This window comes from Anabrus simplex, chromosome 10 (assembly GCF_040414725.1).
Source record: "Anabrus simplex isolate iqAnaSimp1 chromosome 10, ASM4041472v1, whole genome shotgun sequence".
Taxonomy (NCBI): Eukaryota; Metazoa; Arthropoda; class Insecta; order Orthoptera; family Tettigoniidae; genus Anabrus; species Anabrus simplex.
Window position 1 is genome coordinate 129,721,278 of NC_090274.1, and position 25,132 is coordinate 129,746,409.

Consider the following 25,132-nt stretch of genomic DNA (forward strand, 5'->3'; position numbering starts at 1 on the left):
CACTTCCTCCCTTACATCTTGTAATTCTTCCTTTTGGCTGCTCCGCATCCCTCTCCCCTTCCCTCCCCACATCCTTCCCCTTTTCCGTACCAGAGCCTTTTTTCCCACCCCATAGATCTTTTAAACTTAACGATCTCGCCTTATTCAACGCCTGATTTCTCTCCAGGTTTCTTTCTGTATTTCTCTTATTCAGGGAGGTTGAGTCACTACCCTGACTCCTTTCCCTTCCCGTCACCTCTTCACTACCTATACCCACTTCACTTCGGTCTGGTGTCCTACTTGTTGATTCACTCCTTCCTGGGTTGTTCTGACTCACCAAGGACTGTGCTGCCTCCGCCACCTGACCGCTGACCCCGCAGTCCCGTCTTCTCTCTTTCTCTCTGTACTGATGTCGCCCTGCTCTCGATTTCTGCAACTCATTTCCTCCTCACATTTTTCCATCCTCAGCAGTTCCTCCTGTGCCCACAATCACGACCAATTTCTGCCTGAAGTTACCAGACACCTCCCCACTATCTTGGCTTGCAATCCCTGAGCTCTAGCCCACCAAATATGCCGCTTATAGACATCGAACCGCATCCTGTCTTCTTTCTCTGTCTCAGCCTTCAAATAAATGTTGGATCCTTTCAAATTTCTAGCATTCCTCAGAATTATATCGGCCATCAGGGTTGAAATTAATCTTAACTTCACCGGCCTATGTCCCTTGTTCCTTCCCACTCTATATATATCATCTATATCAACTTCAGAGAAGTTTATCTTCATTTTGTTCGAAACTATGTCCACCACTTTCAATACTAACTCCACTTTTGATTCTGTTCCTTCCTCTGGTACACCATACACAAACACATTTTTCCTTGCTGATTCGTTCCTCGCTAGCCTTACTTCTCTCTTCATTGCTGTCAATTCCTCTTCCAGTACCACCACCTTCTTTTTCAAGCTCCCTGCCTCATCTTCTATCTCAGCTAACTTGTCATTTAACCCTCCAAATTCTTCTTTTATAAAATTTTTAAGTCCTTCATCTCCTTCATTTGGGTTGCATCATTTCCTTTATTTCTTCTCCTTTGCTCGCTTCCTTCACCAGTCTGTTGATCTCTTCAAGCTCCTCCCAACGGAACGGTCCCTGGTTTGGACCCGGGTTCTTTTCTATACCTCCTACCACCAGCAGCGTCGTAATAACCGTCGCACACAACATAATCTCCAACAGTCCTTTATAACCACTAATTTCTCTCCCTCTCTCAGCGCCACCTTGCATCATGCCGTCTTCCAATTCTTAACACGTATTGCTGTAGCGTTATTCCCATATAGAGCACCTCAGCTCACTCACACGTCCGTATTTCCCAATGTCCCGCTCGTGAAATTTTATTTTATCCTAAAGTCAGCTGATATTCCGTAAACCACATATGCTCAAATATTGATTTTTACCCATAGAAAGACTCACGCTGTTTCTAATTTGCAATATTTTGATTGTTGATTTTTAAATTACCAATTGTGATTTGTCATTAAATTTAAACACAAACGTTCATTCGGTGTTGAACTGAAAAATAATGAAGGAAGAAACTGTTGAAACTTGTAAAAGGTTATTCTTTAATTCAAATCTACGGAAAAACTTCACACATTTGTGGGCATATATTTTTTGCAAAGTCATGATTTTGTTTCTTTCTATCTTCGTCTTTTGGCAACATTATTGGAAATCTTAAAGGTCTTATTTTTCAGCTGAAAACTTTCGATACTATATGACATTATGACCACCTACCTAATGCAATGTAGGACCACGTTTTGCCCGCCAAACTGTGGCCACTAGACGAGGCATCGACTGAACGAGTTGGCGGGAGGTATCCTGGCGTATCTGGTACCACAAGCAGTTGGCGTTCACTGCGAGGCGGTGGTGATGTTGCACGAACCTGCTTCTCCAAGTGGAACCACAAATGTTCAATGGAGTTCATATCGGCAGTATTTGGGGGCCACATCATTAAAGCAAATTCAAGTTCCTCACAATCCTGGCAGCAGGACATGGGGCACTGTCCTATTGGAAGTGGCTGTCACCATCGGAGAACACTGCCGACTTGCATCCAGATACCGGACAGCTGTTAGGGACTGGTGTACCAGAACAATGGAACCTAGCGTGACCCATAAAAGCAATGTCCAGATCAGTACACCTCCTTCACCAGCCGGTCTCTGCACGACCGTGCAACCACGCGCCACAGCGTCCTATGAAAATTGGTATACGTGAGCTCGGTCATCAAGAACCAGGAATCTGGATTCATTGGACCACGCAACCTTTCTCCAATCCTCCACAGTCTATTGGTGATGGCTGTGTGTCCACCTCAGGAGCTGCTTTTGGTGTAAGACTGCGTCGTTGATTCCACAGTCCCACGCACAGCAGTGTTCGATGAACCATGTGCTGTGTCATCACCGTTGTACCTGTTGACTGAACGATGTGCGACAGCCTTCACTGGTCTCTGGCATCAATGAGCCGCTGCCAACACACGGCCGGACCACGCGTCACTGTTTACCCTTCGTTGTACCAGTTTTGATGCGTGCTCACGAGAGCAGCTTCGGAGATGCGGGTACCATCACGCTATAAATAGAAAAATTAATGCTAAAATTTCATGCCTGTAGTGACCATTCATCAGGACCTTCAGCTTCATCCGAATCTTAAAAACGTGATAATGTCTTATAATTTGCATTACGAAACAAGCGGTAGGTTTGAAACTTTCTCCGTATGTTCCAAGAGGTGCTGCCAACTGACAGAAATATTTTCACCTTCGTGTATCTAAGCAGTTCTCGTCTGGGAATCCCCTTGTTATCTGGTACATAGCTGTGTAGCGCAAGAACAGCACATGTGGCGCTTGGCAAGAAGCTCTGTCAGTGTGCTGTGTAGAGCGTAGTATCGTGTGTCTCGGTGTGAATGTTTCCAGCTCTCATAAGTTGTTTTGTTGGTATATAAATATCACTTGTGATTTATTGTTTTAATTCTACATGTAGCGTTGTTGTGAACATGTCCAAAAGAATTGTACATCTTCCGAGTGATGATATTCTCAAACTCAGTGAGGAAGATTATTGATAGTCATGGTGAAACTATCCCGCTATTAGATGCTCCAAGCACGAGTGCTTACATCGGAGTAGGCCTGGACAGGTGTCGAGTTCGAGCTCCGATGAGAGTAGCGAGTCAGAGAGTGAGAGCGATTTGCCTCCTACTCCACCTAGTGACTGGGATGTAGGAGAGCCTGATTTCCAGCTACATACCAAAGTGGAATTCAGGGCGAACTGTGCGAACTTATTGCAGAACAAAGTAATCTGTATGCACAGCAGTATAGGAACTGTAAAATCTAACAGAAAAACCTGCCAAACCACGTCATGGGGAATAACTTGAAAAAAGGGGAGGTGGCTTTGCCTATAAAAACAAACTCACGGCCTTGAAGTGGAATGACAAGAGAGATATCTGCATGCTGAGTAGTATTCATATGTGCACTATTCTAAACAAGAAAGAGTTTTTTTTTTTTTTTTTGTTTTTTTTTGGCTTTACGTCACACCGACACAGATATATCTTATGGTGACGATGGGATAGGAAGTGAAAGGAAGCACCCGTGGCCATAATTAAGGTACAGCCCCGGCATTTGCCTGGTGTCTTCAGGGCTGCCGACAGTGGGGCTCGAACCCACTATCTCCCGCACTTAAGCGACTGCAGCTATCGAGCTTGGTACAAGAAACAGGAAACCAAAGAGAAGCCAGTTGTATGTATTAAGTACAATGAGTCAATGGGAGGGGTGGACTTATCGAACCAATGTATCATGCCATACAGTATGGTGAGAAAAAGAATGAAGAAATATTACCACAAGAGTTTTAGACACCTACTGGACATAACACTGTTCAATGTATTCGTCTCAGCTGGAGTTTCGTATTCAAATTGTGCAGAAACTATTTCAGAAGTATGTGAACGCTACCCCTAACCCAGCCTTGCCAATTCGATCAGCGAGACCCTCACCCGCTGACTTGTCAACTCGATTCTCCGGAAGGCATTTTTCCAGATTTCAATCCAGCCTCAAAATCAAGACTGAACGCAAATAAGAGATGCGTTGTTTGTGTGGCGAAAGGCCAGCGGCGCGACACTCAGTATTGTTGTGTAGTATGCAATGTCGCTTTGTGCCCCTCTCCATGCTTCAGGCTATACCACACAGCTGAAGTATGAGCATTGCAAATATGCCAGCGAGTCTCAGGTTCCATGCTCGGGGAATTTGAGAAGCTCGTAGTCTACACTCGGTGACCGCTGTACAATCCAGTCATTTGTTATAGCTACTGAGTGTAATTTTGTGTAATGTGGTGAAAAATTGTGATGAATGAACTCACTCGCTGCCCTCTACAATGGCAAGTTATAGGCCTACGTGGTGAGTAGATTTTTCTACTTTATTTCAGGAAAATGTGATATTTGAGTGAATGTGTCTCTATTATTTGGAGTATTTGATCATTTTTCATTTGTGTGTTACGCATTTCAACGATGAATTAATATAACCAATACAAATAAATATGAAATGGTACATGTGCAATTTTTGCACTGACACTGGATGAATTGAAAAATCGTTTTAATTGTAAATAATAACGCAATTTACACTGCAGCGTATAATTTCATGATAAGTTTAACATAATATAATATTTGAGCGGGTGTAGGTTGGCAAAAACAATTTCTTTTTTAAAGAAAAATTTTACTGAAAATAATTCCCCAATATGCAGGACATCCTCGTGTATGACCTCCCCATGTAACGGATTAACCACTTTATGTATATAAATGTGTATTAATTTACAATATAATTTTTAGAATTTTACAATGTAAGAATTTCAACAATTTACATTTTAATAATATACCAACAGTATAAAACTGAAACAACCTAACTTGAACATATTAAATCTTTACAACCTAGAGTAAAAACTAAACTAATTAAAGTAAAGTATAACTAAAGTATTAACAACCATATTCACTCTCATTCATGCAACCCATTCACACTCAAGAAATACTGCGAGTGCTTATGAGATGACGCTAGCAAAGGATTTTAAACTTTGTCTTAGATTTAGCTTCCCTGATGTCACTGGGGAGTTCATTCCACCACCTCGTGGCGGTGTATGTTGCGGTTCGATGTACAGGAATTTCTAGCGTACAGACCGACCAGGTATTGAACAGGTAGTGAAATCTGGTGGATAGGTAAGCAGGAGTGTTTTCAGAAAACACTTGATACACCAAAGTATCTGTGGAGAGATGCAGAAATTCCTAGCTTAAAGACTTGCGGCGCTGATACAGACTAAGTTCTATAGAAATCTTTCGAACCACTGTTTAACGTGTTATTGTAATCAATTGGATCGCCAACCTCTGTAGGGTGATGGCATTCTAAGAAGAAGTAGAAGAAATAAATAATAAATGTGTAACTAACATGGCCAACAGCAGCTGTTAACTCGTTAGAAACAAAGGCTGAACTATACAATTGTTTAATTTTAATGCTATGTACTGAAATAAGTAAGAATGTGATACACCTCAAGATACGGCAAAGTGCGTAATTGATTTCAGAGGTTTTCTTGTGTCTGAATACTATTCGCATGTTTGTCAGTACTCTAGTGGCGCTATACGTATATGGTTAAGTTAGGTTAGGTGATACCATCTGAATAAGAAAACTGAAACATTCCCCACAGAAGCCTCTTAAGTGATATTATTACAATTTTTATGAACAAAATTGAACATTCACGTTCACATATCAGAACTAGAAAAATAACTAACGACTAAGCCACAGTACGGATATCATCTGCGAAAATACAAGTTTTGAACAAATTGATTGCCATTTCATACCGATTTTAATGTGTTTCTTTTTTTCTGACTTCAACGAAAAATCTGATATAACAACAATCCGCTATAGCGAATAAATGTTTTGCCGTTTTGAATTCTCCCTATTTTATAAGGAACATCAGAAAGTAGCATGCAGCCACTGTCAAGTCATTCGACCAAAATCAACTACGGACTCAAACGTTGCGAATCCTGTATTGATGGCTACTTTAATCTGTTGTAATCACTAATAACTACATAATAAGCATGTAATTAGAGAAAATAGCTTCCTAAAATGCCCCCAGCCATGTCACCACCAATCAATTCCAAAAATCTTGCAAGCAATGTTTCTGAGAAGCCAGTGGAGTCACTAGATATATAACGCCCATTCTAAAAGAACGAGCTGGAGGCTATAAAATGAAAATCTGCACCGTTATTTCAAAAGTATTGCCCAGGACTGTTGAGACACTTGTCCCATTGCAACACAAGGCGGTGAATGGCCATCCGGGGCAGCGTTGTGAAACAGTTCTGAATGTACTGCTTGACGTAGTCATCTGAGGTAAAAGGTTTAGCTCACCTTAGATTTTTTGGGTCAGGGCAACCTTGCATGCTTCCACTGGAGACTTTGTCGTTTTGACTCAGATTTGAAGTGGTGGCACCACGTCTCGTCTCCAACGACAACTCGTGACAGGAACTCATCCCCTGCCTTGGCACAGTGCAGCAGATGTACAAAAAGAGAGGTCCGTTCGACATGCTTCCTGTGCTGGTTGAATACTGTGAGGCACCCATTGGGCGCACTTTTAGCAAAATTTCATCTGTCCGTAATAATGGCATGAACCACTCTGATGCTCACTCGGACCTCTGCAGCAATGGCTGCTACCGTAACTCACCGGTCTTGCTTAATGAGGGCATCCACCTGCTAGACAATGACAAAATGCGGTGTAGCGTTCCAGACCGTGCATCATCGGCCAATGACATCCGTCTGTCCCTTAATCACTTGTGCCACGCCTTGACACTTGCAGTGAACATGCAGTGTTCTCCGTACACTTGTGCCATTTTTGGATGAATTTTCGTTCCCCTCACTCCTTCTGTTGTCAGGAAACACTCTACACCCCTTTGCTCTTCTTTTGAAGCCTCCATTTCACTGTTGTCAGCATGACTGGGTGCACTGGACGATCAACGGGTGCGCGTGCTCGCTCTGTCATTACGTGGTGTGCACCTACATCCCTCCAGCTGCGAGTTTAGGACCTCAGCGCTGTTACGCTGGCAAATGCATTACAATCCTTTCAGCTGTTTTCGTTTTATAGCCTCTTGCTCATTTCTTTTGAATGGCCGTCATAAACGTCATTTTCTATCTGTACTGATAGCTCACTCACATATCATGTAAGCAGCCTCCTGGGTGGTGACGCCAGCCATGAAGTGCAGCTTGTGGTTGAAGAGCCCTCTCTTGATGAGCGATGCAGGAGTGTCCCACAGGAAGTGCCAGTCCACTTCCTTCCAGCCCTCGAACCAGGAGTCACCGGGGATGGTGAAGTTCCCGTCCAGCACCGGGCCCCAAGGAAACAGTCCCACCCATGGTACAGTAACCTGCAGACACAGTAGCAAGTACATCAACTAGCTTTCTGGGTTTGGTGAATACAATCAGTAATATGAACCAGTTTTAGGGAGTGCAGAGGAACATCTTTTTGTTTGTTACAAGTAATATATTCGTTACCAGGAACACACTGACGCAAAAAAGCACAATGAGCTCCCACATGTCGAACTGAATAGAACAAGATCTCTCCATCCTCCAAACAGCTAATAAAGGTGCCTTAATCAATACCTTCATCGACATAGACCAAAGAACAAACCCCAATGGTAACATCCTTTCTGAAGAAATAATTACTACATTCTTTAAAGAAAGCCCAACGAGAATATAAGCCCACCCTACTTCTTCCCCCACTTGGCCGCTACGTCCAGCGAACAATTGACAACAATCCGTACACAGCACACGGCTTGTCTGCCAAGACACATGACGACTGACAAGGAATGTCAGTACTCAGATGTGCCTTATATTATTTTTACCTTTCGATCTTGTTTACGTTTACACAATTTATCAATAACCTGTTTTCATTCTAGATTACTCCACGATTGAAACCATACGACCCAAGCCCGGCTGTTCAACTTATAATGGCACCCCCTGTGTTAACAGGCAATTTTTCCACACAATGTTTATTATCCATTAACCCACCAATTGAACAGTTTACAATTCCAAGACTAAACTGCTAGTCCTCTCTCATAACCTGCGTGTCAGTAAACGTAAGATTCTTTTATACTTGAACAACGATGAGATGTTTCAAATGAATTTCATGTCACCATTTTGTTGCCAAATGGCACACTTTCTGTGGGCACGTATATAACACACTTTTTGTTATGCTAATTCTACTGTTTAACTTAAGCAGGCATCAATTTTTGGTAGTGAGACAAGGTCCCTCATAGTGCATTGGCACTGCCGGTGGCTTCAAGTAGCCTACGCAGTGGCCTCCACGGTATGCACTAGTCATGCGTCTTGGTAGGTGTGCTAGGTACCAACTGACGAGCCCAACCTAGCATACGAGGGTGAAACGCAGGCAACCAGGAATGAGTTAGCTGGAAAATTTATAATGTCCAATAATGGACCATTTATATTGGTATTAACTTTCTTTGTTCGCTAGGCTCAGGATGTCCGCAAGAGGGATGGAACATGTAGCTATAACTTTGCTTTAAGAATAAGAATTTTTGTGGAACTTATTATGTTAATACCTTTAAACTGTTCTCTTTTTGTTTGTGTTAGTTTATTTGTTACTCAATGACAAATTATTATATTTCCAAAAATACAGAAACTCAAATAGTATTTTTTGCAGTTCATTAACATTTATGCCCTTCTTCACTGGCATACAAATAATGATTCTGTCCCAACATTGTTTTAAAACACAGACATTTGCAAACTGATCTGGTTCATAGGGACAAAGTTATGGGGAAATATAGATATTTAGCCCAGTGTGGTCTTGTGTTCTTAACCTTCTGCTAGAACATTTTATGCTCAATAATTCTTAGAGAAAACAGTCTGAGGACATCTTTAACAGTTTAGACTTCGTTAAGCTAAGCCGCAGGAATACTCTTGCCATACCTAGCAAAGGGCTTCTAATGTTAATATAAAAACTCTTTCCATGGATAAATTTTCAAAGCTACATACAGTGGAACCTCGATTCTCCGTTTTTGGAAGAACCATGAAAATAAAACGGAAAATCAGGGAATGAGTGAAAACCATCAACAGTTTGGCTAAACATCGCAAAAATGAAATATGTACAATTATAATCTTGCAAAAACTCCTAAACCAAACCAAACTGCAGCCCCAATGGGCCTTTCCCTCCCAAGCGACCGCTGCTCAACCCAAAGACCTGCAGATTACGAAGTGACGCATGGTCAGTGTGACAAATCCTCTCGGCCGATATTCCTGACTCTCTAGACCGGGTCGCCATCTCATCATTAGATAGTGCCTTAAAGGTAATCATGTAGGCTGAGTAGACCTGAAACCAGCCCTTATATCCAGGTAAAAATGCCTGACCTGGCCGGAAATCGAACCCGGGCCCTCAGGATGAGAGGCGAGCAAGTTAGACTGCAAAACCGGCATCAAACATTAATTACCGGTATGCGAGTTCAAAAATTTTGATACTTTATATTCAATTTTACAGGGGAATCTTCGTCAGTTTCCCACAAAAACTTCTTTCAGTTCAGGAACTTTGATTAGCCAACTCTTCAAAAAATCTAATAACGCCAAGACAATCGACCACAGGTTCTCTCATCCAATAAAATAAAGCACATTAGATACAAAAGCGCCCAACATAATGGCGAAATCCCTTCTTTTCTTAATCTTCCACTGTAATTTGGTCTCCGGTATACTGTTCGTAGTCAGTTTCTGGAAATCTTGTACCGCATAAATTAGGCCTACATCGCCTTTTTAAGTTTATGTTGAACTCGACAACATGGTTTCATATGTGAGTATCGATTCTCAAAAGTTTCCAAATGCATTGTATTCAATTCTGCCCGTCACTAATCCAATGAAATTCGAAAGAGAAAAAAAATAATGAAAACTTCAGAAATTACAGTTATTCGTGACAATGAGCTCAGCTGGAAAGGGCGCTCGCTGCACATGTCAGTACGAGTTGGAAATGATACAAACCATTTAAATGTAACGTGTGCAAATCAAACGACTGCGGTTTCTGGCATTTTAACACGAAAACGTAACATTTCCAGTCTTACATTAGGACCGAAACAGTAATAGGCAATCCCAAGACCTACCATGGCTTTTTTAAATGTATAGTACGTGAACCTTTTCTTGATCCCTGAGCTCCACAGTGCTGAATGGGAACTCGGGCTCAAGAAAAGGTTTGTGCACAATAAGGGGCAACATCTGTTCTAGTCTCGATAACATAATCGCGTACTAGATTTGTGTTAAGAAGGAGCAGTTTCGATTCCTGCCTGACAGCCCAGTTGCTATACAGTGCCCTGAGGAAAGTGCCGAAAACCTGTTCGGCAATACAATCGAAAGAAGTAAAATATGAACATCTAACCCTGGACATAATGTGGACATTTTATAAGTGCAAACATTTGACGAAACTCGTTCCGTCTTCAAGTACAGCTGTCGAAATGCGCTGTGTCTCCTTACAGTTGTTGTGGTCACTCACTGCGTTATGATTTCCAACATTCTCTAAACAATACCACTTGAATGCGATGCTAAGATGGTCCCTTATGCAAGTTCCAGTACAGTACTTGCTCTAATTATCGCAATGACGGGGCGTTAACGCCAAGATGCATAAGTATGCCATAGCCATTCTTTCGTGAGGTACAGTTTATTGAAAAACGCTTGATCGAGGATTTAACGTCCATGGGACTGAAATTTCTGGACGGTTGATTCGGGAAATCATTTCTTCGAGGAACGGAAAAATGCGGGATTTTTACAATGTGATTTAATTACGATGCTCGCGGGGCCACATAATTTGAAAGCATAATCCGGGAAAACGCAGTTTCTGGGAACGAATAATCGAGGTTCCACTCTATGTGTTCCCATGGACTTTTTATTGAAGTTTTCTATCTTTTCCTATAGAGGTACCTCCTTTACCATCTCCCGAACTCTCTTGAAACCACTTGACATCCATTATCACCCTCGTTTCTGAGCCATACATCAAAACAGGCACAAAATAAGTCTTGTAGATAATTCCTTTATGAGGCCTGTGCAGATGTTTACTGTATGATGTGGAATGTTGTGGTAGAATATTTTATTCGTATTCCTCCTCTGCGAACCATGTAACCTTGGCGCGGTGGGGAGGCTTGCGTGTCCCAATGACGCAGACAGCCGAGCCGCAGGTGCAACCATATCGGATGGGTATCTGTTGAGAGACCAGACTAACGAATGGTTCATCGAAAGGGGGGTAGCAGCCTTTCGGTAGTTACAAAGGCGGCAGTCTAGATGATTGACTGATACGGCCTTGTAATAATACTCAACATGGCTTAGCTGTGTTGATACTGCTACACGGCTGAAAGCAACGGGAAACTACAGCCGTAACTACCTCCCGAGGACATGCAGCTCTCTCTGTATGAAGGATGTACTGATGATGGCTTCCTCCTAGGTAAAATATTCCGGAGGTAAACTAGTCCCCCATTCGGATCTCCGGGTGGGGACTACACGAGAGGGGGCGATCATCAGGAAGATGGATACTGACATTCTGCGAGTCGGAGCGTGGAATGTTAGAAGTTTGAATCATTGTGGTAGGTTAGAGAATCTGAAAAGGGAGATGGATAGGCTAAAGTTAGATGTAGTTGGTATAAGTGAAGTACGTTGGCAGGAAGAACAGGATTTTTGGTCAGGCGACTACTGAATTATCAACACAAAATCAAACAGGGGAAATGCAGGAGTTGGTTTAATAATGAATAAGAAAATAGGGCAGCGGATAAGCTACTACGACCAGCATAGTGAAAGAATTATGGTCGTCAAGATAGACACCTAACCAATGCCCACCACAATAGTGCAGGTCTATATGCCTACTAGTTCAGCGGATGATGAAGAAATTGAAAGAATATATGAGGAGATAGAAGATTTAATACAATATGTAAAAGGTGACGAGAATCTAATTGTGATGGGAGACTGGAATGCAGTGGTAGGCCAAGGAAGAGAAGGTAGCACAGTAGGAGAATTTGGATTGGGACAAAGGAACGAAAGAGGAAGTCGGCTGGTTGAATTCTGCATTGATCATAATTTAGTCCTTGCCAATACTTGGTTCAAACACCACAAACGACGGCTGTATACGTGGATGAGACCTGGAGACATTGGAAGGTATCAAAGAGACTTCATTATGATTAGGCAGAGATTCAGAAACCAGGTGTTGGATTGCAAAACTTTCCCAGGAGCAGACGTGGACTCTGACCACAACTTGTTGGTCATGAAATGCCATCTGAAGTTGAAGAAATTGAAGAAAGGAAAGTGTAATGGATTTAAAATTATTCTTCGCGATGGTACGATGCATTTGGTTATGTGTCTATTTTCTTGTCTGGCCCACCGTGTATTCAAACTTCAGAATTCCATGGACTTCTATAATTGATGATGGTGTGCTATCTAGCGGTCGACTTGGAATTTAAGCAGCGAGGTAGCTAGTTGTGGTGCTATCTGGGCGCTAGATGTGAAGCTTTCTCTGTCGTAGTCTGTCGACAATGCAGATAGCAGTTGTTCCGATTATTGATTTGTAGTTTGAAGACGGAGGAACCTATTCTCTACTGATTGTGCTTTAAGAAGAGTAGTAAATCAAGATGCAAGAAGAGGAGATGGTGGAGAAACTAGACCATGGGTGATGGATTGTCCATCTGGGCGATAGGCCTGAATATTTGGTTATCCTTCTGAATTTTTTAGTTGTATATTTGTTTTCTTCGACCTCCTAAGTAAGGTGCATCCATCCTTGTAGTGAACTAAGCGACCAAGGAATGGATTAGATAATTGTGTTAATACGCGGAGATATTTAAATTCGTATGTGAAATTGGGCATGTGTTTTTAAAAGAAATTAACTTCCTAAAACAGGTCTTCACAAAAATCTTGTAACATGATAATATTTGTTTTAGGCTTCAGTGTTGTAATAATCATGTTGGCATTTGTTTACCTTCTTGACTTCAATTAATTTTAGTTTGGTGCACCAAAACGAGTTATTTTTTTATTATCATATTTTCAAGCGAATGTCGGGCTACTAAAAGAGAATCTGTGGGACTTTAATGTAGGACTTCTAATGACTTCCTCGGTACTTCAAGTGCTTGCTTTGATTTCGGTGCTCGTCATCTGTTACATCTGTGTAACAGAATGCAAACTTACCGTGGCCATGCCGTGTTGACATTGACATTTGAGGATCGTCGTATTATTGGTAACTTATTTTTTCAGCTGATTTTTGGTGTAGATCCTTGTGCGTGTGGAATGTTTTTCGTTGAGTTTGATTAATTCATTTGGTTTAAGCTACCGTTCATTGGAGAGTATTTGGGTTATTAATCCTAATTTTGGATTTATGCCCATGTTTCGAATAATTTCTTGTATTAAATGAAGTCATGCCTTTTCTTCGATTTGATTAATTTTAAATGGAGGCCTGGAGTGACCGAGAATTTCATTAGGAAACTTTTCAAGCTTCTTTCAAAAATAGTTGTCTTAAGATTTTAAATCTTCTATTGGCCTACGTTTGTTTATTTTCAAAACATTTACTGCATCCTGGCAATTTGAGTCAGTGTTAAAATAATTTATTTTCAATTAATATCCTTAATTAATTTTTCTGAATGGTGTGCACGTTCATTGTGCGGTGGTAATTCATTTGTTATTTTGTTTGAGGTCGAAAATTTTTTTTTAAAATTATTTTCCTAATTAAATTTGGTTTGATCAATTTATTTTGAGTTATTATTTCAGCCAATTAATTAAGTAAGCTTATTTTAAGATGATTCGCTAGACCTCTTGTGTCCAGAGCTTCCACAGTGTGCGACGACCTTTTGATTGGGATAATCGTAAGTAGTTCTTTACTTATTTTATCCCTGGTCGTGCTAACACTCTTGACATTTTCCTTATGTTGTGAGAGTGTGTTTGGTAGCAGATTGCGTGGTTGCCTTTGCAACTACGTTCTGTTATTCTCATTATTTGTGTTGGTATCAGATTGTGTAGTTTTCTGTACAGCTACGTTCTGATATCTTGTGGAAGCATATTTTTCTTTCTTGTTTATTGTAACCGTTGGCTATGTTGTCAGGCCGTTGATATCACCTTGGCTGAAATAATAAATCAATTGAGACTAGTTAACTAAACTTGTGAAGGGAAAGACAGGCTTGTGTGGAGTGCTAACCTTGGCGTTTTCTGTTTCATATCAAAATGAGTGCACGTGCCGTGTTGTTGCCAAGAATGCTGAGGAAGGGTGAGCTGTTGTACGAGCTCGATATTCGGGGTTTGGTGTCCACTGGTTCTATGGAAGGCGATGTTAACTTGCTTCTGGCCTGCCTTGATTCCCCTGTAGATCCAGGTAACATGAGCATCGACTTGGGTAGGTCAGTGCAGGCAATGTCCAGTTCTATTAACGAATTATTAGTGTTTGTAAAACAGTTAAAAGAGTGTAATCCATCAGATTACCAATTGAGAAGATTAAAAGCTCGTACCAATCACTTTATTAACAGGGTGCAAGATTTGATTTCTCTTGGACCTGAAGGTGAATTGATGTCTCAATGTACTTCGTTATTAACTTCAGTAATTAATGTTTCGGTTGAACTCGATTTTATGATTAATATGAAGAAGGTTGGTCAGTTATCATTAAGTGATGAGATTGAAACTAATGAAGGTAACAACCTTGGTGCCACTAATGAGTTAATTACTTCTCAGACCGTCAATTATCCATCCTTATCTCATTGCTGCGGACTTAGTCCTGCGGTTGAGAATTTGTTGATTAGGTCATGTTCGGCTCCTAATTCTATTAAGGATCTTTTCAAAAATGTAATGACCTTTTCTGTAGATTCCATTGACGAAACCATCAGATTCCTGCGGTTTCTAGTAGAGTTATCTGAGTCGGCTAATGTGTATTGCATGGATGCCCTGGGAATTTTTAGTGTGTTATTTCCCAACTGTCAAGGTGTTCTTAAAAGAGAAATTTCTAAGGCTATTAGCAGTAATTTAAGTGTAAATGAATTTCACGAGTTGATCTTGGCAAGATTTATTCCGTCCCTTGCGTTACTAAGTCTGGTTCCAAAACATTGTTATAGGACGCAGTTCTTGCATGAAAATCTATTGGCCTATGTCTTGGATTTGAAATTTTATTGCGAGGTTTTTAAAATCATGGTACCGGAAGAAGAGATGGTAGCTCGTATAATCAAAGGCATTACTCCTCAATATCGGTCCTTTTTATCCTTGGCTAAGTGTCCGAGTAATTTTGCTGAGCTTGAGGAAGCATGTATTTTGGCCGAGGATGTAAAACATGGTGATGAGTCTCGGCACTCCTGGTATCCTCCTCCCTCTGTTTCGTGTAGGGCTAATAATTTTACTACTCATCGTGTTATCTCTTCTTCATGCAATAAGGGGTATGCTTATGGATCTATGGAGCACCTGAGGAAAAATTCAACCTAACCTCTGAGCATGGCCTTCTATCTCTGTTTACTTGAGTAAAACGTTAGGTGTGGAATGGTGTGCTGTGATGTGTTGCGCTTTTTCATTATTATTAGCTGAGGTCTGTTACCTTGACATTGATGATGGTATATATTTATTTGGCCTTATTACCTTTTACTAACCTCTGTTATTTTCATGTTGGTACTGTACCTTGATTGTTAGTATTTAATGATCGGGCGTGCACATCATGGTTTCTTGAAAAATTATTTAATCAGTGATGTAGCTGTGCGCTTTGGTGTGTTTTATTCTGAAATTAATGAATCTCATCTGACTTATTAGGTTATTTCTTAAATTGGGTTTAATTTACCTACTTCTAATCTGTAGTGAGCTTGATGTGTGCCGTTATATGTGTCCACTCTGTTGTGATTTGGTCTGGGTTATGTCACAATCAATTAGTGATATGTTTTCGCCCTTGTGTGGAATTGGATATGATATTGTACTGACCTGGTTAATGTTTTGGTTACTCCTTGTGTCAACTGTTTATTGGGCAGTTACCATCATGATTGAGCCATGTGGATCAGTATCTGATTGGGTTGACTTGTTGGTCTCGTACCTAAACCTTAGTGTTTTTACTGGTTTTCCCAGTCCTTATTATTTCTTGCATGTGTTCTGCTATTTCTGATGGTCGGAAGCCCTCTTACTTGTAATGTGTTGATTGGTTGTGAGTAATGTATCTGAGTCATGTGATCTGGTTCCTTCCTTCCTCTCTTCATGCATTACCTGTTTATCTGACGTCCTCTGGTGTTTAACCTTTTCCTGTAAAGCCCATTTTATGTTTACCTGCCACTCAATGGCATTTTCTCTCAGTGGTTCTTACTATGTCTCTTGACATGGTTGTTGTCATCTTGCCGTGTTATTGGATTTGATATTTGGGTATGGGACTAAATAACAAATCCTCTAACTGGTACTGGAATCCTACTAATGATGGTTTATGGGGGCCATTTGCGGTGTAACTGTCTTTTCAAGAATTCTTGAGCATTTCCATCGACTCGACTTCTATTCCGCTACTTATATTTTATTTACCTCGTCCCCTGGGGAATATTGGGGGAGGTACCTGTTTTGCCGTGGAGCGACAGTGTGATCTTGACATCACCTATTTATAGACCGGGTAATGCCGAGGTTCTGTAAAGGACAACTGTGGTATATGTAGTTTGGGTTCTTGCTCGTTATTTCCCTGTTGGTTCTTCTAATCGAAGGATTTAATTTGCCCTTTTTAATTGGTTGGATGTTCCATGGTGGGATGAATTGTATCTGTGTTTCTGTGAAGTAGGCTAGTTACCTGATTCTAGATTATGTTCCCTCCTGAGTTTCTGCTATCTCTAATTCTATGCTGTTTGATCTGATGTTTGATAGCTTGGCATTAATTGTTGATCTGTTGTGATGACAAACTTATTGAGCTCTCTTCATCTATTAGTACTAGAGGTCTCCAACTGATCGTGGCTATTTTGCCTCGCTATGAATTGTTACCATTTCTATCTTGGATTTTGCTTGTTTGATATCTAGTTCTAGATTATTTGAAACATAATTATTAATTGTGGATCGATTGCTTGTCCTTCTTCTTATTCAACTTGGTGATGTAGTTGTGGAGGAAAGTTGAACCTGTGGCAGTTGAAAAATTATTTTATGTTCTGGTCTGTCAACTATGTTCTACTGTTAGGTGTTCTTGCCATCTTCAAAGGGGAAGTGTAAGGAAAGTTGGGTTAAGTGAGTTCATCCTATGGAAATATTGAATATTCGTGTGGACTTCGCGTTGTAAGGTGATCTGGTACCCTGCCAATTCATCGCTGTTATCGTTATTTCCTAAGGAGGTTTTGGGGGAAATTGGGACTTGTTTTATTGAAAATGTTGTTTAATTTGAGTTGTAGGTTCATGTAATGTACTTAGAGTTTTACTTCTTCCGTCCGTTATTGTGAGGTGATGTTGAGATGGTTAAAGGATTCATGACCTAAGGAGTGTACCTCCTTTTGACCTTAGGGTATGGTTTCTGATCCTTGTGTATCGGTGAAGTTTGGTATTATGGGTTTGATTTTGGGAATTATGTTGGGGTGGCATTATGGTTTCGTTGAGAGGTGACTGTGTTCCTCTGAAGTCATGATGGTGTTATTGCTGTTGTTGTGATGATATTGGGGTGGGCACTCTGTGATTTGTGAGATGGTGTCGAGGATTTGTATGTCCTTTACCTTCGAGGCTGACACATCGGCACTGGTGGTCATTTGAGTGGTGATGTATTGTTGTTATTTGAGTTACTTATTATGTGGGTTCTTGTAGTATGGACACCTTGAGGAGGTTGTACATTGCCTTTTTATTTTTCTCTTGGTGTCAATGGTGGATTTGGTGAAAACTCATTTTATGTATCTACAACTCATTTTGGGAAAAATTCTTAACTATGTGTTTATTTCGGGTCTGTGACCTGACTTGTGTTTCAACTTCTTATATTCTCTGCCATAACCCGTTCTTCTGAAGTCATCTTGTTAATCCTACGATCTTAATTTTCATTTAGATTAACCTGCCTGTCTAGCGCATTTTTTTAAAAATGGAGCCTTTCCTGGATTAGTGTCGTTGGTATCGTAACTTATCGTTCTGTGATGTAGAAGAATAAGTATGGGATTATTCTCCTTGTACAGTCGGTATTGCAGTCATCGATCCTCTACCTGCATATGGGAGCTTGTAGTAGGACTATGTGATTTCAGGCTAGTTTGTCTCCGGTGTTTCTCCTGGTCATTTTCTATCCCGGTGTAAGTGTTGATATTGTGTGTGATTGCCTGGTAATTGCTGATAGTTCGGTTGTTGATGACCCACCTTACGCGTACCCTTCATCTGAATTATACATTTGTCTCCAACTGTAATTAACCTTTTACCCTTGGCTCTAAACATTCATATCTTCTACGCTAGCTTTGCTTATTGTTCCAAACGTGTTATTCAGATTCTTCTATTTATTGTTTCTTGTTTCACCTTCTGCTTGGAACGAGTATATGTGTAGTAAGCCTATGGAAGTTGAAGCTGTGAGAATGGAATATTAATTTAAGCCAAGAAATGATTTGAAAATTTAAAAAGAAAGGCTTTATCATCTATTGATTGGGGGGTTATGATTTCACAGATATGTCTGTTAAAATTTTATCTTTATTCATGTATTGATTTATTCGCTACTATTAGCTTGATGTGGTAATTTAGCGTGAGTGATTTGATACTCTGTTTATGCCTCTTGCAGTTGTATTCTGTACTGATTGGAGGAAACTGATGATAAAGTGATTAGTGCGATAAGTTACTTAAAGAATTATCTAATGTTTGTTGCACTGACTTGCTTCTCGTGGAGGCTTATGTTTTCCTAATTATTTTTCTATTTTCCTTCTTCTTCTTGTGTTTCCTTTTGGGGGATATTTATGTGGTAATTTGGTTATCACTCATGAAGTCTTGTCTTCCCCTATTATTGTAGCCCGGAATCAATTTCAAAAGAGAATTTTGTTATGTTTAAAACATTGTAAGACCTGTCTTATTGTGTAGGTTGTACCTCTGAAAATTTATTGTGATTATGCGAAGTTCGATTACCTTGGAAACCTCGGTATTATCTGCACATTTCAAGGAAAACTGGCGTGCTGATGATATTGCGCGTGAAAACTGGACTTAATTGAACACTAAACAACTGCGTGTGGTCTGTATCCCTGTTATACATCACCCAAGTATACCTCTGCTCTCCTGGAGAAGTGTTTATGTTAAATTATTCAAGATGGAACTTTTCTTACATATATTCTTGAGACAACTGATGGTTTTTATCTATGACTGCTTGTTATACCCCACCCCAAGTTGATGGTTTCGGGGGGGAGGCTGTAATGGATTTAAAATTATTCTTCGCGATGGTACGATGCATTTGGTTATGTGTCTATTTTCTTGTCTGGCCCACCGTGTATTCAAACTTCAGAATTCCATGGACTTCTATAATTGATGATGGTGTGCTATCTAGCGGTCGACTTGGAATTTAAGCAGCGAGGTAGCTAGTTGTGGTGCTATCTGGGCGCTAGATGTGAAGCTTTCTCTGTCGTAGTCTGTCGACAATGCAGATAGCAGTTGTTCCGATTATTGATTTGTAGTTTGAAGACGGAGGAACCTATTCTCTACTGATTGTGCTTTAAGAAGAGTAGTAAATCAAGATGCAAGAAGAGGAGATGGTGGAGAAACTAGACCATGGGTGATGGATTGTCCATCTGGGCGATAGGCCTGAATATTTGGTTATCCTTCTGAATTTTTTAGTTGTATATTTGTTTTCTTCGACCTCCTAAGTAAGGTGCATCCATCCTTGTAGTGAACTAAGCGACCAAGGAATGGATTAGATAATTGTGTTAATACGCGGAGATATTTAAATTCGTATGTGAAATTGGGCATGTGTTTTTAAAAGAAATTAACTTCCTAAAACAGGTCTTCACAAAAATCTTGTAACATGATAATATTTGTTTTAGGCTTCAGTGTTGTAATAATCATGTTGGCATTTGTTTACCTTCTTGACTTCAATTAATTTTAGTTTGGTGCACCAAAACGAGTTATTTTTTTATTATCATATTTTCAAGCGAATGTCGGGCTACTAAAAGAGAATCTGTGGGACTTTAATGTAGGACTTCTAATGACTTCCTCGGTACTTCAAGTGCTTGCTTTGATTTCGGTGCTCGTCATCTGTTACATCTGTGTAACAGAATGCAAACTTACCGTGGCCATGCCGTGTTGACATTGACATTTGAGGATCGTCGTATTATTGGTAACTTATTTTTTCAGCTGATTTTTGGTGTAGATCCTTGTGCGTGTGGAATGTTTTTCGTTGAGTTTGATTAATTCATTTGGTTTAAGCTACCGTTCATTGGAGAGTATTTGGGTTATTAATCCTAATTTTGGATTTATGCCCATGTTTCGAATAATTTCTTGTATTAAATGAAGTCATGCCTTTTCTTCGATTTGATTAATTTTAAATGGAGGCCTGGAGTGACCGAGAATTTCATTAGGAAACTTTTCAAGCTTCTTTCAAAAATAGTTGTCTTAAGATTTTAAATCTTCTATTGGCCTACGTTTGTTTATTTTCAAAACATTTACTGCATCCTGGCAATTTGAGTCAGTGTTAAAATAATTTATTTTCAATTAATATCCTTAATTAATTTTTCTGAATGGTGTGCACGTTCATTGTGCGGTGGTAATTCATTTGTTATTTTGTTTGAGGTCGAAAATTTTTTTTTAAAATTATTTTCCTAATTAAATTTGGTTTGATCAATTTATTTTGAGTTATTATTTCAGCCAATTAATTAAGTAAGCTTATTTTAAGATGATTCGCTAGACCTCTTGTGTCCAGAGCTTCCACAGTGTGCGACGACCTTTTGATTGGGATAATCGTAACTAGTTCTTTACTTATTTTATCCCTGGTCGTGCTAACACTCTTGACATTTTCCTTATGTTGTGAGAGAAAGAATGCAAAAAGATGGGATCTAGACAAGTTGAAAGAAAAGAGTGTGAGGGATTGTTTCAAGGAACATGTTGCACAAGGACTAAATGAAAAGGCTGAAGGAAACACAGTAGAGGAAGAGTGGAGAATCATGAAAAATGAAGTCAGTAGGGCTGCTAAGAAATGTTAGGAAGGAAGAAAAGATCAACTAAGAATCAGTGGATAACTCAGGAGATACCTGATTGATGAACGACGAAAATACAAGAATGCTAGAAATGAAGAGGGCAGAAAAGAATACAGGCGATTAAAGAATGAAGTGGATAGAAAGTGCAAGGTAGCTAAGGAAGAATGGCTGAAGGAGAAGTGCAAGGATGTCGAAGGCCGTATGGTCCTGGGTAAGGTAGATGCTGCATACAGGAAAATCAAGGAAACCTTTGGAGAAAGGAAATCTAGGTGTATGAATATTAAGAGCTCAGATGGAAAGCCACTTCTAGGGAAAGAAGACAAAGCAGAAAGATGGCAGGAGCATATCCAACAGTTGTATCAAGGTAACGATGTAGATAATTTGGTTCTGGAACTTGAAGAGGCTGTTGATGCTGATGAAATGGGAGATCCAATTTTGAGGTCAAAGTTTGATAGAGCTGTGAGTGACCTCAATAGGAACAAGGCACCTGGAATTGATGACATTCCCTCTGAATTACTGACTGCCTTAGGAGAAACCAGCATGGCAAGATTATTTCATTTAGTGTGCAGGATGTTTGAGACAGGAGAAGTCCCATCCGATTTTCGGCAGAATGTTGTTATACCTATTCCCAAGAAATCCGGTGCTGACAGGTGTGAAAACTACCGCACCATTAGTTTAGTATCTCATGCCTGCAAAATTTTAACATGTATTATTTACAGAAGAATGGAAAAACAAGTTGAAGCTGAGTTGGGGGAAGATCAATTTGGCTTCAGAAGAAATGTAGGAACATGTGAAGCTATCCTGACTTTACGTCTGATCTTAGAGGATCGAATCAGGAAGGACAAGCCCACGTACATGGCATTCATAGATCTAGAAAAGGCATTCGATAATGTTGATTGGACCAGGCTATTTAAGATTCTGAAGATGAAAGGGATCAGATACCGAGAACGAAGAATTATCTACAACCTGTATAAAAATCAGTCTGCAGTGATAAGGATCGAGGGCTTTGAAAAAGAAGCAGCAATCCAGAAAGGAGGGCTGCAGTGTGACCCCTCTCCTTTTCAATGTTTACATAGAACAGGCAGTAAAGGAAATCAAAAAGAAATTTGGAAAGGGAATCACAGTCCAAGGGGAGGAAATCAAAACCTTGAGATTTGCCGATGATATTGTTATTTTATCTGAGACTGCAGAATCTCGAGAAGTTGCTGAATGGTATGGATGAAGTCTTAGGTAAGGAGTACAAGATGAAAATAAATAAGTCCAAAACAAAAGTAATGGAGTGCAGTCGAACGAAGGCAGGTGATGTAGGAAATATTAGATTAGGAAACGAAGTCTTAAAGGAAGTAGATGAATATTGTTACTTGGGTAGTAAAATAACTAATGATGGCAGAAGTAAGGAGGACATAAAATGCAGACTAGCACAAGCAAGGAAGAGCTTTCTTAAGAAAAGAAATTTGCTCACTTCAAACACTGATATCGGAATTAGAAAGATGTTTTTGAAGACTTTCGTGTGGAGCGTGGCATTGTATGGAAGTGAAACATGGACGATAACTAGCTCAGAATGTAAGAGAATAGAAGCTTTTGAAATGTGGTGTTACAGAAGAATGCTGAAGGTGAGATGGATAGATCGAATCACGAATGAAGAGATACTGAATCGAATTGGTGAGAGGAGATCGATTTGGCTAAATTTGACGAGAAGAAGAGATAGAATGATAGGACACATCTTAAGACACCCAGGACTTGTTCAGTTGGTTTTTGAAGGAAGTGTAGTTGGCAAGAACGGTAGGGGTAGACCAAGGTATGAATATGACAAACAGATTAGAGCAGATGTAGGATGCAATAGTTACGTAGAAATGAAAAGGTTAGCACAGGATAGGGTGGCATGGAGAGCTGCATCAAACCAGTCTATGGACTGATGACGCAAACACAACACATTCCATTTAGCTACTCAAGTAACCACTAGATTGTTCTGTAATATTTGGTAGGACTTTTGAAACAGCGGATGTTGGACCCTGTCAATTCTAGAAGTATGTACTTACTAATTCTGGAAGATGGAAAGTTTGCGATTAGTGTCTGTCTAGGTTCTGGAAATATGGTGAAAACATCGCGACTTCATAAAGAGTTTTGATTGGTGGATCTGGGTGGTGATAGGCAAGCTCCTGTGCTCTGATTGGTCACTCGGTAATCACACCGAGGCCAGACTGCCATTTCCTTCTCTCGTCAGTCCAGCGATCAGACGCACGTCGGCGAATCCTCGCTCCCGAGATGGGTTACCATGGGGTAAGCACTGTCGATTTCAGTTCCAATTTACTTCACTTTTGATGTTCGCTTGTATTTCCACATAGGAGTTTGCCCTACTCGCCCAGACTCGCCACTCAATTTCGCAGAAAGCATGTTAACTTTCTTTTAATATTGTATTTTGTCTCCTGGTTTTCCTCTTACCCTCAATATTGTATTGTAGAACTTTGATTATGCTAAGATATATTTAGTTAATCTCTTGACCTAAGTACATCTAATTAGTATTTCGTAAACTGTAGAACTGGATGCTGTGGATAGATGAATTTTGTTTGGAATTTGCCTTGTAATGTTTATTCTGGAAAATAATATCTTGAATCAAGGGATCACCGTTGACTTTTCTGGAAACCCGCAACTTTCGTAGCTCTATGGCCTTGGTAGGTTTCCCAGACCCATTCCACGTTCCTTAATTATAGTCGTCACACTGCCCAACCTGATATTTATTTGTGTACTGGCGCAGTTCATCTGATGTTTGTTGTGTGTTAAGGTTTCTTAGTGCCATGTAATTTGATTTATTTTCCTCTTCACTTAACTGTGTACCGTGAAACTGCTGGAAACCGGTTACACTTTACATCTCTGTGGTACATCCCTGTTCTATATCAATCCTCCCACACTCTTAAAGAATCCACTTGCACACCTTCCTCTTTCATTGATTTCCATCCTGCTTCTTCCATTAAGTGCATTAAAATCAACTTCTAGTCATAATTTGACTCACATTTTCACTATAATAATATCATGTAAAAGGTAGGCGCAAGTAGGGAGCCGCCTTCCACTATGTACTTTAACCAGAATGAATATTTGCTTCAGGAGTGAATCTGAAGGAACAGAACAGTAAATAATACGATGATTTACCCCTAATTCTGAGTTGCCCAGGTCAGCCGCTGAACGTGCTTGCTTCAGACAGTCGATCAGCCGCCACGATGACTCGATGTTGCAACCCATGTGCATCCCAAAGACACGGCTCGTGTTCTGGGCCCGGTATCTGTCGATGACGAGGGCCCAATCTGCCAATGCCGACCCGCTCTGCAACCACAACATGCACACTTCATTAAAAATTCAATTGATCTTCAGCCACAAAGTTAAAAAATTGCGTGTCTAATAAGAGAAAGGCACAATATTTTCCCTAATCTAGAAATCAATTAAATATAATATCGTAACGTACATGGCAAGTCTCTCCTCTACGGCAAAACGCAGGAAGGTGACTGGGGCAATGATAAGGAGGATAGTAAGCCAGTACACTCGTACTGTTTGTTAATTACAGTTTGTCAAACTTGGAGGAGAATGCGGCACTGGCTGCAAAGAGTGGAAACAGTTTTGGCGATTACTGAAGAAGTCTGTACTGCTAGTCATAAACCCTGTTACAAGAGTCTACCTGCAGATTGCAGGAACACATAAATGACAGACAGCTGCTCTAGTGGGATCAGTTGTAGTACAAAAATGGCAGTGAATTACGACTGTACATCTTCCTTATCACATCCCTGCATTTTGCCATAGAGGAGACACTCACCCTCAAGCAGGGGCCCACTAACCCTTGTGATATAGATGTTGATTCCCATAGGGAACATGAATACGTCATTTTGTCTATGTTTCAAATAAAACCAGCGAACGTATTCTGTACCACATTAAATTATGTAATGTGATTTTTTTTTTCTATTGATGTAACATCTAAACATCTACTTTGTAATGTGATTCACATTGCACATGATGATGCAGAATGTCACATTTACTGATGTGACACAGGCTTGGTGGACTCCCTGAACT

The 25,132-nt window shown here is 40.2% G+C and overlaps 1 protein-coding gene across 2 annotated transcripts in view; it reads right to left on the minus strand.

Moving 5' to 3' along the window:
* Positions 1-25,132, minus strand: part of Gli (carboxyl ester lipase-like protein Gli) — a 191,464-nt gene that overhangs the window by 76,304 nt on the left and 90,028 nt on the right. For both annotated transcript variants that reach the window (XM_067154886.2, XM_068229317.1), the window contains exons 6-7: positions 24,224-24,394; positions 7,177-7,387 (exon numbers count right to left, since the gene is read on the minus strand). In XM_067154886.2, the coding sequence (XP_067010987.2) occupies positions 7,177-7,387; positions 24,224-24,394 (382 nt within the window). The remainder of the gene's footprint in view (positions 1-7,176; positions 7,388-24,223; positions 24,395-25,132) is intronic.